Below are 18,545 nucleotides of genomic sequence, written 5' to 3'. Positions count from 1 at the left end.
CAATTTGTTTGTTCTTATAGATGATTCTTTAATTATATTTGATCTATTTTTCTTTATCTGCATGTGTTTTTCACACATCATAAAAGGACTGTCTGGAAAAGAAGTGCCAGGTTAATTAAAATGGCTTGGTACATGATCAGAGAAAAATTGACATCTTTAAAATGTTTATGGTGTCAGTTCAAAAATTTGCCAATATCAGTGTACACAAGGTAAGTTTTGTACTTAAGGACTGAAACAAATCTTCTTCTTTTTTTAATTTCGCGTTTATGTGACCTGTCCATATTATCAAGCTAACTAAAAAGCTTCAGGAAATGATGCTTTAAACAACCATTTTTGTAGTCAACAATTAGATGATCATAAGTAGTGAAATAAGAATAATAAAAAAATATATGTACACTACGGTAAAACATCCTTACAGGAGCAACTAAACATCCCAAAGAGGAAATCTGGCCGAAATAGCGGTTAACGTGATGGTACCCAAATTGCACCTATTTTGACAGTTTTTTTTAACTACCGGTTTTTTTATGATCAAGACAAAAATTTCCATTTTGTGTTTATTTTGTAGCCGTATCCTTCTTTATTATATAGGTACACCAATTTGATTTTCAATCCATATGGAATCATAGAAAAATTGGTCTGAACTGCCCTCCAAACCATCAATGATTCTGTAATGAGGAGTACCCAAATTGCATGTATTCGCATCGTCAAAAGTCGAATAACAGAGCTTTTGTTTAATTTGTTCAAATATTTTAAACAATAGGATATTTGTCCATGCTTACTCTTCATTTTTTAAGAAATGGATACTTGTAACATATTGTATTTGCTAATTTTAAAAAGATGACGTTTTGATGACGTCGTTATATATATACATGTACATATCCATCATGATCGAGATTGAGGAAATAGTGGTAATTTCGATAGATTGGTTTGAACAGAGACATTTACAGTCCCTGTGTTCAATGAATGAAATTTGTTTCCTGTTTCAAATAAAACCTCACGAAGAAGATTCGGTGATTTGCGAAACCGTATCTATATCTAGGCGTTAAAAAAACGTACGCTTTTTGAAAAGCAAATACTTTATGTTTATTTGTTTACTTCTCAAATGTAGAGTTGTCTCCCTTGTCAATGATGTTAGAAATAGTTCCCCTTTTCATTTACTACGGTTAAAGTATCTTTTTGTCTTTAATTTTGAACATATTAATTGAAGAAGTACATTTCACTGATATAACCAAACTGAAATAGAAATAATAAAGAGCTGCGAACGAATATAAAAAAATATAGTTGACATATCACCTTGGAATCAAAATGGCTGCCTGTCAAAATTTCGAAATGGTAACCTGAAGAGGATTGTTTTTAAGAATATGTAATTTGTCAGTGTAAGTATAACATTTAGATCGTTTCAAGAATGTTAATGTGGAGCGTCTTAATATGAAATCTTGCGAAGGCATGTTTATGATCAGAAAATAAGTGTACAAACATCGACTTTCATTTTACTTTTGAAGTGTCAATTCTGGAATATAATTTTATTATTTTTATAATATTATGAGTTTATAATAAATGTAATTGACAAGTTAGAAAAATACATGATACCCTTTGGTTGAAGATGAAATAAAGCTAATTTCTTGAGGACAGTAGTCTCAGCACCATATTTGTTTATTCACAAAAGGAAAAGATATAATTATATATGTAGATCAGAAACATGCATACAAATTACAAGTTGACAACACATACTGTATACTGATGAATACAATATAATTGAATTCACTGATTCTGGAACTCTAAGACTTCAAAATTACAGTACATCATTCACTCTTCTGACTTCTGATGAATCAGGGTCGGTTTGCCCTGATTCATTTTCTCTATTGTTTGTCCGCTAGCTACAAATGTATATATAGTGATCCCCAATCTACTGCCCTGAAACCTAACATTTTTGCTCAGGGTCCATTCGTCCTGATTTTAATTTTATTCTTATTGTTGTCTAGTTTCATAATTTTTGTTATTTGACATGTTTGAACAAAATACATGGATAGGTTAAATAGATATATATATACTCATTTTAGAATGTAGGACAGAAAGTCACAGGACAAAAAGTCACGGACAAAAAGTCACAGGCCTTATGAGACAAAAAGTCACAATTAATTTTTTCTGATTATTTTCTTTAAATAAAAAACGCTAATTTCTACAAAAATACTTTCATTTTTCTTGAACTATTGTACATGTATACAAACCAACTTTTTTAACTAAATTTATCCAAAAAAAATATCAAGGATGATCAAATAATTGTTAAAAAAAACAAAATGTCAAAGTGGCTTGACACTTAAATGGCTTCATGGTGCCAAGAAATCTTTCTTTTGCATGATTAAAATTAAATAAATTATCATTTTTCAAGTATAATGACACATTTACTAAACTTGAATATGAATATATATTAAAAAGTAAATATTTCAAAATATTTCTCTAATACATGAATATTCAAACAATTGTCAACAGATTATTTGTGACTTTTTGTTCTATCAAATTTGTGACTTTATGTCCTGTGACTTTCTGTCTGTTTACCTCATTTTAATATAGGAAGATGTGGTATGAGTGCCTATGAGACAACTCATCCAAGTAACAATTTATAAAAGTAAAACATTATAGGTCAAGGTACAACCTTCAACACGGAGCCTTGGCTCACACCGAACAGCAAGCTCTAAAGAGCCCCAAAAATTACTAGTGTAAAACCAGGTTAAAGTTCATTAAGATGGTAAATGCACATGTAGGAGAGGGGCAAAAGATACAAGAGAGACATTCAAACTCATAGATCGAAAAACAAACTGATAATGTCATGCAATAATTATGGCAAAAAAAGAAAAAGACAAACAGACAAGACATAACATAGAAAACTAAAAGACAACATATACATGTATCCGGTATAAAGCATTATGAACCCCACCAAAACCTGGGCCAGGGGTGATCTCAGGTGCTCTGGAAGGGTAAGCAGATCCTGCTCCACATGTTATTGTAGTCTCTACAGTGTATTATAATGAATGTACATGTACTTGTAAATCATGAAAATTGCTTAAGTGTTCCAGCTTGAAACTGAGAACAGAGTGGCAAATTTCTAAAAATAGTGCTTTTTTGTGCAGCTTAATTTTTATAGCATGATTTATATGGGTAAAGCTTATCCACAAATTTTAGTTTTCAATGAAATTTCAAAAGGCTTATATGCAGACTAATGCTAGTGGCAAAACCACAAAATCAAATATCCACAGAAATGCAATGGTTCCTCAATCCATGTGACATAAATTAGTACCAATAGCATATGCACTTCCTTCAAATGATTCTGAATATTTTACATTTTTAAAAAACACTCTTTAATTTGTCTTCTAGATCTTTAATGGACCTGATTATTCCATTTAACATGCAAAATAAACATTAATTTATATGTACAGAAAAAAATCAATACAAGAGATCATTAACCTACTTGTAACAGTCTTGTTTACAGTAAAATCTGTGTTTACCTATCATTGAGTTAGCCCTGATTAACTCAAGATCAACATCTTCTCACAATATATTATATGAAAAAAAAGAAATTATTGATCCCTCTTCACTGTCTTGTAGTATTGTTATTCACCTGGAAAATTGTTTGTAAGTTACAGCAGATTGTTATGAGGGATTTTATTTTATTTCTAAAAGTGTAACAGTGTTTGAAAAGTATCTTAAAATTATTTAATTGTAACTTATTGGGTTTTGTTTATCAGAAACACTTACAGGTTAGTTTCTTTATATCTATACATGTAAGTCATTTAAGTTGTAATAAGTACATGTAAATAACATGATGTGACCCTTCAATGTATGTCAAATTCATCATGTATAAAAACCATGTTGAGCAGAAAAAAATTTAAAAGATATTTAAATCTTTATCTGCACTTTAATTAAAACCCCATGATTTTGGATGCGGGTTATAAAGGTAAATAAAGTCATCATAGATACCAGGATTAGAATTTTGTATGCAAGATATGCCTTTCGTCAATAAGTAAAAAAAAAAAAGGCCAAAGAAAGTTAAGAAGTTGATGATCATTAAGGACCTATTAATTTCGAAAGGTTATGCCAAATACAGCTCAGGTTATCTGTTCCTGGTGGAGAAAATCCTTAGTAATTAGAAAAAAATAAAGTTTTGTAAACAGTTAATTTATAAGTATGAACATATCAATGATAATCCATGTCAACACAGAAGTGCATGCTGACTACTGGGTTCAATAGGTTGGTGATATCACCAGCAGGATTTCTACTATCTGGTAGTAAAAACCATGGATGCTAAATATATAAATAAGGGTGTATGTTTTGCTATAGATGTAGGATCTATATTAGCAGTTAACTTAGGGATTCACACTTGGTTGGAATGGGGTGGCTAAATATGATGTCTTGGGTATGGGGTTAAAGTTTGTCATGCTCTGCATTTAAAGAAACCTTGGAATAAATCTTTGAGGGATCTTTGAGTGGCCAATTGCAGGACATTTTATTCATGCGCTTATCTTACATAATCTTTTTTCAGTGGCTGTCAAATTTTTTATGCCCCCGCCGTAAAGGAGGGGGCATTAAGTTTTACCCTTGTCCTTCTGTACGTACGTCCAAAATTGGTTTCCGTTCTCTAACTTAAGTTTGCCTCAACCTGTCAACCAAATATTATGAAACTTATACACAATGCTTATTAGCACAAATTTAAAACACAGATCAAGTTTTGGTGGGGTGACTATAACCATTCGCTAGTTATGCCCCTTTATAAATGGCAAAATTGGAAATTTTTTAGTTTCCTTTCTGTAACTTAAATTTGCCCCAAGCATTATGAAACCTATACACAATACCACAAAACTCAGATCAAGTATAAAGGAGTATGTTCAGTAAGGTTCTAAAATGGCCCCCTTTTTTAGAGTAAATTTCAAATTCGGATTTATTGACCAATATCACAATAAATTAAAGCTAATATAGTGACTAGATAGGAAGTAAGCTATTTTGTTGAAAACTTTACGTTTTCACGTTACATTATGACGTCACAAGTTGCACTCATATTGATTTTTCACAAAAAAATCAATGAAAATAGGTAAATATCAATAGATTATTGGACAGGAAACATAGAGCGCATACGTCGACAACAAAGATCTTTTAAAATAATGTTTGTGAAGACATTTCACATGTCTTATTTGAATATTGAGTTTGTCGACGCCTGCGCTCTATGTTTCCTGGTCCTTAATTTGGTTGAAATCCAGCTCATTTTGTCAAATTTCACTAAAATCCCTTATCTTGACCTTTTTGGGATGTTAAAAGGCCAACTAAAATTAATTAGTAGATTTTCATCCAAATTTTTGAAAAAAATGGGGCGGGTGGGAGGATTTTATTTTTTAAATTTTATTTCATATGAAACCTTCTTGTCACGTGTTATTCATATATGCAGTATAATAATAAGCTTATATCATGTAAATACATCCATGAAGTATTTTATATAAGACAATAACAATCAAAACCAAGGAGTAACCAGAGACTCATAAAACCAAAAGACGTTTACATCAACAGTTACAAATAATAAGTAGGAAACAACACGAACTCCACTAAATTCCTGGAGTGAAATCAAATGCTCCTGAAGGGTTAGCATTACCTGCACCGTATACGACACCCGTCATGTTATTTCTTTGTTCAGCTCGGTAATGATAGAAGGTTGTTACGACTGAGGAAGAATATCACAGAGATATATATGATTGCCGACACACTTTTGTCATAATGGCCTATCAGCTCATGATGGCGACCATAAAATTGCTTGAGTGATGACCTTAATTTGATTGATTTATAGCCCTGTCTTAGCAACTTTTGAGAAAGCAGTATTCCTCGTTCAACAAAAATCAACGTACTTTGAGCTAGATTTAAAGTCACGTATCAATTGAGACACATATACTCCATATGCTGGTGCCGCTTTTTGAAATTCATAAATATATATGATTTGGCAACCACTGTTCTACATGTAATTGCCGCTTTAGAAACCTATTTTATAGAACACAGCAGAAATGTGGAGAAATGCTCTCTTCAGTTGGACTATCTACATCAAATGTATTTCTTTCTAAGCAATGTTTTGTTGTCCTAATAAAATGAAAACTCTAACGGTGTTGAAATAATAGACTTGGTCCTTAATATGCAAGATGCATATATAGTTACAATGTAGAACTTAAAGTTGTTTAATGAATCTATCATGGGTACTGGGAAAGATAATGTTTGCTGTTTTTTCTACAAAAAACGAAAGACATGGCTAATTCTTAATCTAAGAGCTTGGTAAAATTAATAAATTAAAAATGCGTATGTTTGTCGATTTTCTGAACTCAATATACGGTCACCAATCTAAAAAGTTCATGCTCGTGTCAATTTCTTTATTACAGTCAAATGTGTTCCACGATTCTTACGCTTTTGGGTTTCATTCACATTCCAAATTTCTTGACACAAAGTCATTGTATAAATAAAATAGATCGAAGGTGTGACTTGCGGTGATTTGCGTTCTTTAACACAGCGTATTACTCGTAACCCGAATATTTCATGCCCTTCTCGTAATCAATCTCTATTCTCAGTAAATGATGTTGTCATCATAGATCAGCAGAATATATTGACTTAATCATTCAGTAAGAATACTCTAAGAAATACGAAAACCGAAATTTGAAACAGGAAATTTTACATGAAACGAAATTATCGACGGTTACCGGTAACGGAAATGAACAAAATCCGGAAATCGTAATTTTATCAAAAATAAAAAAAATCGGGGCGGGAAGATTTCAGAGGGGCGGGCGGGGATGAAAATCTATCAATTAATTTTAATTGGCCAAATCAACGTCGTAGACTTAAACTTTAACTTTCTCACATGTATTTAATGCAACTTAAAACCATTATTGGCTTGTAACTATGAACTTTATAATTGGGGCCAAATATGGCCCTTACCGAACTTACTCCTTTGGGTAGTGTCACTTTTATTGTTCTTGAGTTATGTCCCTTTATAATGTTGTATGCAAAAGGGGGGGCATTATCTGTGTCCATGGGGACACATTCTCCATTTATTTGTTCTTCAAGTTCATCCCATCTTTCCTACCCTGCTGATTTAAAGGAAAAGATTCTGAAGATTGTTAACTTCAATGTTCACTTGTCATGCATGATGCCTTTTTTTTATTATGATGACTTTAAAGAGAAAACTGATATGGAAATTGCAAAACATGCACTAAATTATTTATTAAAGAAAGTTGTTATTTTTTTTTTATTTTTTTTTACAGATTACAGAAAGGCAAGATGCCTCATCCAGATACAGAATATCATCACCATTTCAGGGTTAATGGCTGGAGTTGTCCTTTTCATCCTCTACAGTTTGTAGCATGGTTTGCTGTCTTGTATTATACTGTAGTATATTTCACCACTATGGTTCCAGCCTTACCAACAAACTGGCACCCAGCAGGATATATTGTATCCTTTTAAACTGATCATATAGGTTTATATATTTGGAAGATTTAGATATTACATACATCTGATTTAAAAATCTTATTTCTGAAGTAGATGTTACATACATCTGATTTAAAAATCTTATTTTAAAATGAGCTACTGTAATAGATGGTACAATATACATAGTATTACATCACAATTACTGTTCAATACATCAGTTATAGTATGATATATCAGACAGTCAAATTGCCAATATGTTAGTTATTTAATGAGTCAAGGCTGACTGGCTCAGCGGCTTGCAAGTGCCAGTTGGAACAGTCTATTTCATTATATTATATTTATATAAAAAAAAATATTAAAAAGGGTCAGATTCAAGATTTTCCTTAACAATTACCAGGTGACTGGGCTTGCTTTAGTTGCACATGCAGTGTCTCATATTGTAGCCAGTACTATCAACCCTGCTGATGAAGCAGTGATACAGAAAAACAGTAAACAGCCAGCCAAATTTGACAGACGGAAACATAAACATGTTATAGAAAACATGCATTGTTATATTTGTGAAGTTGATGTGTAAGTTTATATTAGTCTTTTGTGTATTGAAGATTAATGTTCTTGTACTTGTATTGATTGTTTGTTGATGTTTAACAGCACTTTAGCACACCATGATATATTGTGGCTTCTGACTGGATAACTTACAATCCTAGTCAATAGAGATTCCAAGAGCAGGTTTCAAACTCATAACCTCTGTGTTGTCAGGCTAAAGTTACCATTTTGATTTTTTTACATGTGGATAGATATGCAATTGTGTGTATGTACCATTTGGTGTCTTCATTTTGTCAAAACTATATTTTACATGAATAGATTCATTATTAGATTTAGTTGGTCTTTTTGTCTACCAAGAGTTCTTAGGATTTTGTAATGAATTTAATTTTAATATTATCAACTATGGCAGGTCATTATAATGTTTAAAACCTATATTATTTTCAGAGGTGCTAAATCTAAGCATTGCAGTGCATGTAATAAGTGTGTGACGAACTTTGACCATCACTGCAAATGGTTAAACAACTGTGTTGGTGGCCGTAATTATAAGTAAGTATACTGAATAATTTTGAATATAAAAAAATTGCAAATTTAGTTATTAAATATCTTTAATTTAATATTTTCAGCTTGCATCTGGACATATGTAACTTTTGCAGATGTATTTATTTTGTCTAAATCTTAATAACAATGCATATAAATAAATTGCATCTGTTTCAATGTTGCAATGGCTTTTGAGCCAGGGGGCAAAGCGGTAAATTGTGGCCCAATCTATGTTTTTTCAAATTTTATTTGTCAGAAGGCTTATATGTATCATTATTTCAGATTTTATTTTTTTTTAATTTCAAAAATTAAAATATTGAAGAAAATTGAATGAAATGGACAAATTTCTTGTAGACAAAATAGTGACAAAAATCTTTCAAACATACATTTTGATAATTTTTCAGTTGGTTTCTCGCTGTACTTGTTACTGGGATCATAGGTGTTTTACTGGTCTTCCTTGTTTGTATGGTAGAGTTTATTGCATACTTCACAGATGAAGATAATGGAGAAATACTACTGCCTTATATAGGTAACAAATTATTTACTAGATAATGAAAAAATACATGAATAAGTAAGGAAAGAAAATAAACCAAGTACAAAATATTCTTTAGTAAATATTTCCCATATGCTAGCTATTAAGTTAGTTCTAATGAAAAAGAGAGGCAAAAGATTTCAAAGGGATATTTATTATTAAACTCATGTAAAGAAAATAAACCTTCAATGCCATGGGGGAAAAAACAAAAAATTATTAAAAAAAACACAACAGTATACAAAACACAACATAGACACTAATGACTGTGCAATATGAATCCCCACCCAAAAAACCAAATGTGATTTCAGGTGCTCTAGTATGACTGGTCCTGCAAAAACTCATCATATACATTGTTATGGTAATCAAGCATCAATATTTTCCTAAAATACTAATAATGCTAAAGATTGACATCTATTTTCACACATTTTGGTTTTTGGGCCAGCTGTAGCCCTGTTTTGGGTAGTGGATTTTCTTTTGGTGGCTTTCAGTTGTTGCCTCTTTGAAACATTCCCCATTTCCATTCTCAATTTTATCTTGATTGGTTTGAACCTCTGTGTTACCTATTTTTCATTGATTTTGCTATATCAAATAAGGAATCTTCAGATTTGGTTAATTATTTGAAGGGAAAAAAATCTTATAGATTTGTTGTAAAAAAATAAGTCAGGCTCTTCTATATAGTTATTTCACCCATTTCATTTAATGTCATGTATAAATCATTGATTTATGTTTTCTTTATATTTACAGATTACAAAGAAATGTTGCAATTAAGTAAGATATGTTAGTATAGAGAAATAAATAGTTTTATAATAAATCTTTTTTGCCATATAAATAAATATGTTTAATACTTGTTACAAATACAAAACATAAACAGCATTATCAGAAATAATGCATGATTTGAATTCATTTAGATACTGTGGTGTGTTCTTGTTAGGGTATGTTTTTTTTATATATGTACCTGAATCTGATGATAGGAAGGATTTTTGTAATTTACTTTTTTCTCAAAATTTTAAATGTACATTAGACAATCCAAAGTTAAGAATGATAAATCTTAAAAAAAGACTGAAATTAAGGTTTGTTATTTGTTTCAACAAAGTTTATATGTTAACCTCCACATGTCTGTTTCTGGTATGAGTTCATGTATACCCAATGTCTCTATTTAATCACTTTAACAAGTAGAATCGATCCTATTGTTTTGAATATATTTGCTCATTGTTGAAGGCCGTACGGTGACCTATAGTTGTTAATGTCTGTGTCATTTTGGTCTTTTGTGGATAGTTGTCTCATTGGCAATCATACCACATCTTCTTTTTTATATTAGATCTTCAATCTAATTTGATATGAATTGATTGGTAGGACTATTTTAAAATTGTCGGAAGTGTGAGAAACTTTGTTTATCTCATTATGGTCAAGTAGAAATATTGATTTTAATTACTTTTTCAGATCCAAATTTGACATCAGCATCACCAGGTAAAACTATATAGTTTATTATTGATTGTATTAATTAAACAACAGAAACTATGTTTTCTAATTGTATAACAAGATTGCAATGTTCTAGATATCTCCTTGAAAACTCTATTAAGCAAATTTGCTATAAAATTGTAATCCTCTTTAATATGAATAATAGATAAAGAATACATACATATAATGTTATTTTATTTCTGTATATGCATTAAGCTATCTGATGTTAAACATATTCTTAATTTGAGTTGTACATGTTATAGCAAAACTGGTAACATTATCCAATATTCATTGAAAATATTTTAAAAATACAAGTTTCAATAAGATAGTAAGACATGAGAATGTACAGAATAGTCAACATCATTTAACAGTAACAGTGCTTGGTGACATGCCTTTTAATCACATTTTGATTTATTTATAAATCTTTGCTCTAATATTAAAAAATTGAAACAACAATTTATATATTTCATGCATCTGAAACGCTTTTCTGGATTCACCTGCATCAGGAACAATCAAATCTGTATATATATTTGAAAGCCAAGAATTGTAACTGTTGAAAAGCAATATGACCAGAAAGGAACAAAGACAACATTTTTAAAATTATTGATAAGAAATCAACCACACCTCTGCAAACTTACATAAACAAAACAATGTTTTGCAATGTTTTTAGCCTTAATCTTGAGAACCAATTAAAGGCTAAAAATGTGGCAAAACCATTTTTTGCCAACAAGATATGATTGATAAGTTTTATTTGCCAGAAACATCATAATTAAGAATAGTTAATCTTATAAAACTACCAATTTCATCAGCAGTCTCCAAGTGATACATTGTATTGAATATTTTAGAAGATTATTGCAAATAAAGAAAAAGCTTCTCTGAAAATTCTCTTATGTAGCTTTTCTAGATAACAAATCACATTTTAAATTATTTTGTTTACTTTCAGAGTTTAAGATTATGCACATACCAATAGAAGAGAAAGCAGGATGGTTAGCCTTGTTGGGAATAACAGCAATACTACTCTTACTATCTTTAGCATTACTCATCCATCTGTTTGCCTTCCATTGCTATCTAAGTAAGTTTTTGCTCTATTGACCAAGCATAATAAAATAAGTGAACGTGCAGATTTAATTTTAATTTAGATTGGTATTGATCATGAACTGAAGCTTTTTTTTACTTCTTTAACTGTTTAATTTAGCAGATCCACTTCGTATTAAAAAGTAACTTTGCCTTCTATTTTCGTACAAATTTTTAGTATGATTGTTACATATGAAGATATCATCCGTTGTTAGACTATTGATCTGACTAGTATTAATTTTACTTTATTTATTCAACTTTTTATCTGAGAATAAAACATGAATGTAACTCAGATTTGTTCTATATTATGAACAAAGCACATCACAATTTGCTTTATTCAATGCATTTGTAAAACAAATGACATTTTTTAACATTTTTCTTTTGGATTTTATAGTGTACAATAAGATGACAACTTATGATTACATTGTAAAACAGAGAGAAAAAGAAGTTGAAGCAGTCAAACCACCTGTGTCTACTGGTAGACGCAAGCGAGTTCCTGTAAGCATGGTAAGCCTAATTCTGTTGTCTGTAAATATTGAAGCATTGAAGATTTTGGTAACATAAGTTTTATCATGTGTAAATACTGATTTCTTCCTGAAGGATTTGCATATGTTTTTTTTATATTTTTTACTGGTAAAAGACTATAGTCATGTTCATGACAAATAAGATTGATAGATTTGATTTAATATGTTGGTCCAAAATGGTGAAACCCAACAGTTGCCCGTCATGGACTTAGTAAGACACTTTTTTTACCAGATATCTCATTTAGAACGACCTGTGACCTTCAAAAATTTCAAAACTGTATATTTTAATGTTTTATTTGGTAAGTGGGTTACCCTATTGGAGCCCAATATGTAGTTGTACAGATCAGTGCAAAGTTGTTAGTTGCAATAGATTATGTACTTGGCATATTATAAGAACGGTTTTCTATATTTGCATGTATCATCGATTCTTTGAGCAATAACAGTTTAAAAGTAAAGTTACACACATGTATTGAAATTAGGAAAGGATTTAGATTTGAGTCACAAAGAACATGTTACAATAATATGAGACATCATTATTGGTGGTCTTTGTTATGCTTTTATGTTCGTTTTTTTCCATGAATCTGTTATCCTCTGTAAAATTAATTTGAATTTTTTTTTGGTAGACAAAAAGCTTGACATGTCATGTTACCAAAAGTAATTAAAACACCTATATGGACCATAATTTGGTATTCGGCCTTTGGTTTCTTTTTGTATCCTTTTTTATAAGTTCTAAAACTATAACTTTTATTCTGTGGGTTGTGTTGATGTTAGAATAGTATTAATGGAACAATTGAGTTTTTCGAGAAAAAATTAATGCATTTTGATTCACCGTTTACGTGACAGGAAACAAAACAGGAAACTAATCTTTATTTTCTTTATTTTGCACAATACGTTTCAAAAGACATAAATGAACACCATTACTAGTGTTACTTGCTTCATGTTAATATTTAAAATCAATTTTCAATGTTAAATTAAAGTTTTTTTTAAACGCTACAGGAAACCATAAGAAACCGAAAGCATTTTTTTAGTTTTATTTTATTGCAAAATCTGCTTAAAATGATCTGAACAGTATACTTTTTCTTAAAATCCATCTTAAATGTAACAGTATTATAAAACTCCTAAATATGTGCTTGTTTTGAAAACAATTAGTACAATTTATTCAGGAATTTCCGTATTTTCTTCATTGATACAGGATACCATAATCGTTGTATCTTGATGTTTTAGCCAAAAAAATGTATTTATATTTGGTTTTGAAATTCCAGTTATATACAATTTATTCCAATTCATTGGTAATGTAAATTTCTTTAAATCCAGTAAAGAAAACAACTTTTAACTTGGAATTAGCATCTTTAAAATAGGCACCATGTGATATTTGTGACCTGTACACCATCTACATGGTTTCCACATTTTAACCTACTTTAGTGGGCTAAAATCAATAAAGTACTTCCTTTCAAGTCGTGCATGGTAAAAGTTTACTTTTCCTTTGACAAGTTTATTGCGTTTCTGATAAGTGTTTGCAGAACATGAATAAAAAAAATTAATTAAAAATTGTGACAAAGATACCAACTTTGTACATTCCAAGTGTAACGGTACATTAACATGTATTTTTTATTAAATTATCTTTATTCACTTAAAATATCCAGTAATATTTACTGCTGAAGCTAAATCAATCATACGAACATCGGCACCATGACAGGAGACGTAATTTCGATTGAATTTTCCAAGGACCCTTTACATCGTTATTGGGAAACGACGTGTGTTAAAACGTCGGTCAAATCTGAAATCGATTTTGTCAAGTCATTGGGCATTTATTTTTACACAAGATCGTATGTAACATTATGCACACAGGAAAAATAATAGACCCCCGGTGCAATCTCTTTGAAAATTGTATTTTCCTTTTTTAAACAAGACGAAACAAGCCTACAGATTATGTTTGCTTACATCCCGTTGGAAACAAATACAATGTTTAGACCTAATATTTTGTATATCCGGCTGTAAGGGCGTGATCACATGTTAGTCACATGTTTCACGTATGACCGGAAATGATTAGAACTTAACGACAAAAACAATTTTAATAAATAAATGGACTTCTGTTTCGTGTGAAATGTAACGCATAACGATAACGTCATTTTCTAACTTAATTATTACAAAGAACGAAACAAGAATGTAAATCATCTCTGATTTACCTGTTTGAACATCTCGCGAGAGTTCGTATTTGCATATTGTTGCAAAGAATTCTTTTACAACAAAGCAGATTAAACCATCTAAAATGTGCGTTACGAAATGGGAAACCAAAATAACGACAGTGTTCTTACACCTGCTACAGAAATACTTATAGTTCTCGTTATTTTCTTCTCACTATTCTTATTGGTCGATGTTCTTTGTTATTTTAAAGCAAAAATTACGAATTTGCCGGTGACGATTATCTATAAATTAGTCAGCGTTATGCACTTCGGACGCGAAAAGTAACGCGAGAAACAACACACAAATACGGTCGTATAATCTTTGAAATTTGTTAATTTCAATTTTTTTTCTAGGGAAGAGTAGCACACACTAGTATGTTGATAAAAATAATGGCATCTTTAGATGTAGTTACAACTTTTCTTACAGTAATTCACATTTTATCACTTTTCTATAGTTATAGGAAACGGAGCCCAATAGCAAATTATGGTCCATATGCACAAGGAATTAAGATATATATAATTGGAATGAATTTAACTTTGACAAAATTCTTACTTTTCAACAATGTCAAAATAATTAAAAACAATATTTCACTTCTTTAAGTAATAAATTTCTTTCTTTTTTTCAGATGAACAGAGTAGGACCAAGAGGCTCAAGAAAAATTGTCAAGTATGTAAATGCATTAATTAAGTGGATGTAACTAGAAAACTATTTTTTATGCCCCACCTAAGATAGAAGAGGGGCATTATGTTTTCTGGTCTGTGGGTCCGTTCGTTTGTTTAAACGTTCATACGTCCGTTCGTTCGTTCTGCTTCAGGTTAAAGTTTTTTTGTCAAGGTAGTTTTTGATGAAGTTAAAGTCCAATCAACTTGAAACTTAATACACATGTTCCTTATGATATGAACTTACTAATTTTTATGCCAAATTTGAGTTTTTACCCCAATTTCACGGTCCACTGAACATAGAAAATGATAGTGCGAGTGGGGCATTCGTGTACTTGGGACACATTCTTGTTTATCACTATTTAACAACTTAGTTTGTATAATGCACTCAAGTACAGTCCTTTTGGAGACACAATGGAAACTGATAACCAGAAACAAGAATTATCAAACATACATTACTTATTCTTGAATTACGATTGGAATGAAGTAAAACATACCAAAGTACACAAAAGTGGATGATAAATATATTAAGGAGGAAGACAAAGAACAGACTAATTTTTTAGCAATTTATATTTATTTTATTTTAAAAAAAATATTGTATGGTAGTAATATCACCAAAAATAAAGAGACTGTACAAGGAAGACTAGCGTTTGATGCAATTATTCCCTGATTTATAAAAGAATAATATTTAAGGATGACTTTTTATTAAAACTAAAAGTGAAACACAAATATATATATATTATTTACCACTTGTTATTTAAATAAAATGACTATCATACTATAATAGAGGGTTCTGTTGTAAGAGGAAACATTTTTTTTTATAGAAAAGGTTCAGAAGAAAAAGAATATAAACACAGAGATGAAGGAGAAACCTCTGGAGAGACCCCACCACCTACAACCAGTCCAATGAGACAGAATGAAAACAATAATAATGTATGTGTAAAGTCTCCTTTATAGCTGTAAAAACCAAAGTTTATCACTGTATAGATAGTTACTCCTGTTCACTCTGTTGTGATGAATAGATGGTTTATTATATCCTCTATCTCAAAATTGTACCCTAGCTCTAAAGTAAAGAAGGGGATGTATACTGTTTTACCACTGTTGGTTCCATGAAATTCTTTCACATTTTTTCTCAGGAACTTCCAATCAGAGTTTCCCAGAATTTGTTATCAGTTTTCATGTAAACATGCTATACCGTTTAATGCAGTTTCCAATTCAACAGTCCTCAACATCCTGTTTACTGATAAATTATATATTCTGTTACACCATTGCCCTGTTTGAATTTCTATCACATATCTAGGGAACTACAAATAAGACCGTCATGATTTTTTTTGGTCAGGTTTTATGTGAACATACTTTTCAGTGTGAAGTGTAGCCAGATTCTTTGCTTATTTTTCAAATCCTTTCCTAAGACACTCACCTTCCAAACTGGAAGTAACCAGATTAGCTACTGAATCTAAATACACTGAAATACAGTTCCAAATAAGTCTCATGTCTATGCATATTTGGACAGATGAACTGTGAAATTCTTGTTATCTATGGTTAGTATGTTTGTTCTTAGCTAATAGATCAGCATTCAAATATGATGTCTAAAGCCTTTCCTGTTCTTTGATTTGACCAATTGACATGTAGAAAGGTTTCGAGACTTAGGAGTGCTTTGTCCAACATTGATGATGTCTGCATCAACAATATATTAGTTTGTGATAAGATCAGTTTAAAGGGAACCATTACTGCCCATGGTATGTCAATAACAATTGTTATAAAATTGTATTGCCTTGGAGATTGTTTCGCCCCGTCTTTTTAGGTGGCCTATTCTGGATATTTTGTTTAGTTGACATGTATTAGTTTGAAATGAGGTCAGTTTATGGGAAACCATTATTGGTCAATGATATATTTATGCAAATGTTTTAGGACTTCTTTTCCATGAGTCTTTTTCAATATTTTCCTTTCAAATATTTGCAGGCAGATAAAATTTACAGAGATGGAAGTATAAGAAAAAAGCCACATGCTCATATTGACAACGAAGTCGGAGCTAAAAAAATCAAAAGAAAAAAGAAAAAATCATACAAAGCACCAACACATAGAAGTTCAGATGATGAGACGGACAGAAAAATTTCTACGATTGGTAATGTCACTATTCATCTTAATTTTGTTTATACAATGAATGCTAATTGTTCAGAAATATAACAAAAGCTCTGTCTTTTTGATACTTTTCAAGTCTTTTATAATGTCAATTCAAACCAGTTATAGGGAAGTGAATAGTGGGTTCTAACTTTGTCAACAGTTTGGTATTTGTCTAGTTTAAACATAACATTAACAGATAGAATTTATTGCACAATTTAGAGATAAAATTTTCAAATGTTAGATTTGTACATGTAAACCAGTTGCATTTACATGTATTCCATTCATGATACATTATTGTTGAAATCTCTAAATGAAAAATTTCTAAATTCTTATTTTTATTTTACAGATAATCCTCAATTCTATACAACTGCTCAGAATGTTGAATTGGAATTACCCATTCATAGTCCAATAAAAGTATCACCACCCCCACTTGTTCCTGTGAAAGCTGTTGGTGCATCACAGGAATATAATTCGGATTCAGCAGAATCGTTACACGAAGTTAAACCTCGACAGAGGCCATTAGCATTTAGAAATTCATCACAGAAGAATATTGCAAAAGGTTCTGACAGTCCAGATTCTGGAATTATTTCACAAGACTCTTTACGAAGAAGTAAAAAACCAAAACGTAAAAAATCAAAAACCAGGAATACAGATGAAGATTTGAATGCTACAACTTTATTGACTGTAAATCACAATGCCACATATAATATGGATGGCAGTTTGGATTATACTAATGGTATGCCTGTAACTCCAGTTGTGTTAAAACTCAGGCAGCATAGAGATCTGCCAAAACTGGAATCGCCTCCACCAGAAGTGCCACGATTAGACTTGGGTCCCTTGACTGCAAGTTCTTTAGACAATTTGTCATATAGACCTCCTAGTTCACTAAGGTCAGATGATACTTACCTAACAGCAAGATATCCAGATTATTATAATAACAATAATTTGACTACTTCACAGAAACTTTCTCAGGTGCCAGAAATGAGTGGGTTGGATACTGAACTGTAGCTAACATACAAGTGATTTTTTTTTTATATTTTTAAATTTTGGGACCAAATTGTTTGCATGCCTTTTCAAATGATTGTAATGTGTGCTAGAGTATTAGAAGACTTGTTGATTCATGTTTCCTTTAAATTTTTCTCTACTAAGTACAGTTATATTTATAACTTATATACTGTTCCATCAACTTTAGTTTGCACTTAATCAATTTAAGCTTAACTTTGTATTTTTTCACTGCACTCGTTTGCATCATTGTAGTTAAAACAAGAATGTGTCCCCAAAACATGGATGCCCCATCTGTACTATCATTTTCTATGTTCAGTGGACTGTGAAAATGGGGGGAAATCTCTAATTTGGCATTAAAATTAGAAAGATCATATCATAGGGAATATGTGTACTAAGTTTCAAGTTGATTGGACTTCAACTTCATCCAAAACTACCTTGACCAAAAACTTTAACCTAAAGTGG

The 18,545-nt window shown here is 30.9% G+C and overlaps 1 protein-coding gene across 1 annotated transcript; it reads left to right on the top strand.

Annotated features, from left to right (window-relative positions):
• Nucleotides 1–1,206: 1,206 nt before the first annotated feature.
• LOC139523906 (palmitoyltransferase ZDHHC1-like) lies at nt 1,207–18,215 on the top strand. Its single transcript, XM_071318299.1, has 13 exons — nt 1,207–1,376; nt 7,281–7,467; nt 7,841–8,013; nt 8,431–8,532; nt 8,928–9,052; nt 9,800–9,823; nt 10,496–10,522; nt 11,457–11,585; nt 11,982–12,094; nt 14,921–14,961; nt 15,779–15,887; nt 16,917–17,079; nt 17,425–18,215. The coding sequence occupies exons 2-13, from the start codon at nt 7,297–7,299 to the stop codon at nt 18,084–18,086; spliced, it is 1,839 nt and encodes a 612-aa protein (XP_071174400.1). The 5' UTR covers nt 1,207–1,376; nt 7,281–7,296; the 3' UTR covers nt 18,087–18,215.
• The last annotated feature ends 330 nt before the right edge of the window (nt 18,216–18,545 follow it).

The sequence above is a fragment of the Mytilus edulis genome, chromosome 5 (genome assembly GCF_963676685.1).
Source record: "Mytilus edulis chromosome 5, xbMytEdul2.2, whole genome shotgun sequence".
Lineage (NCBI taxonomy): Eukaryota > Metazoa > Mollusca > Bivalvia > Mytilida > Mytilidae > Mytilus > Mytilus edulis.
Note: the sequence above shows the minus strand (reverse complement) of the source record. Positions and strands in the feature narration are given on the sequence as shown.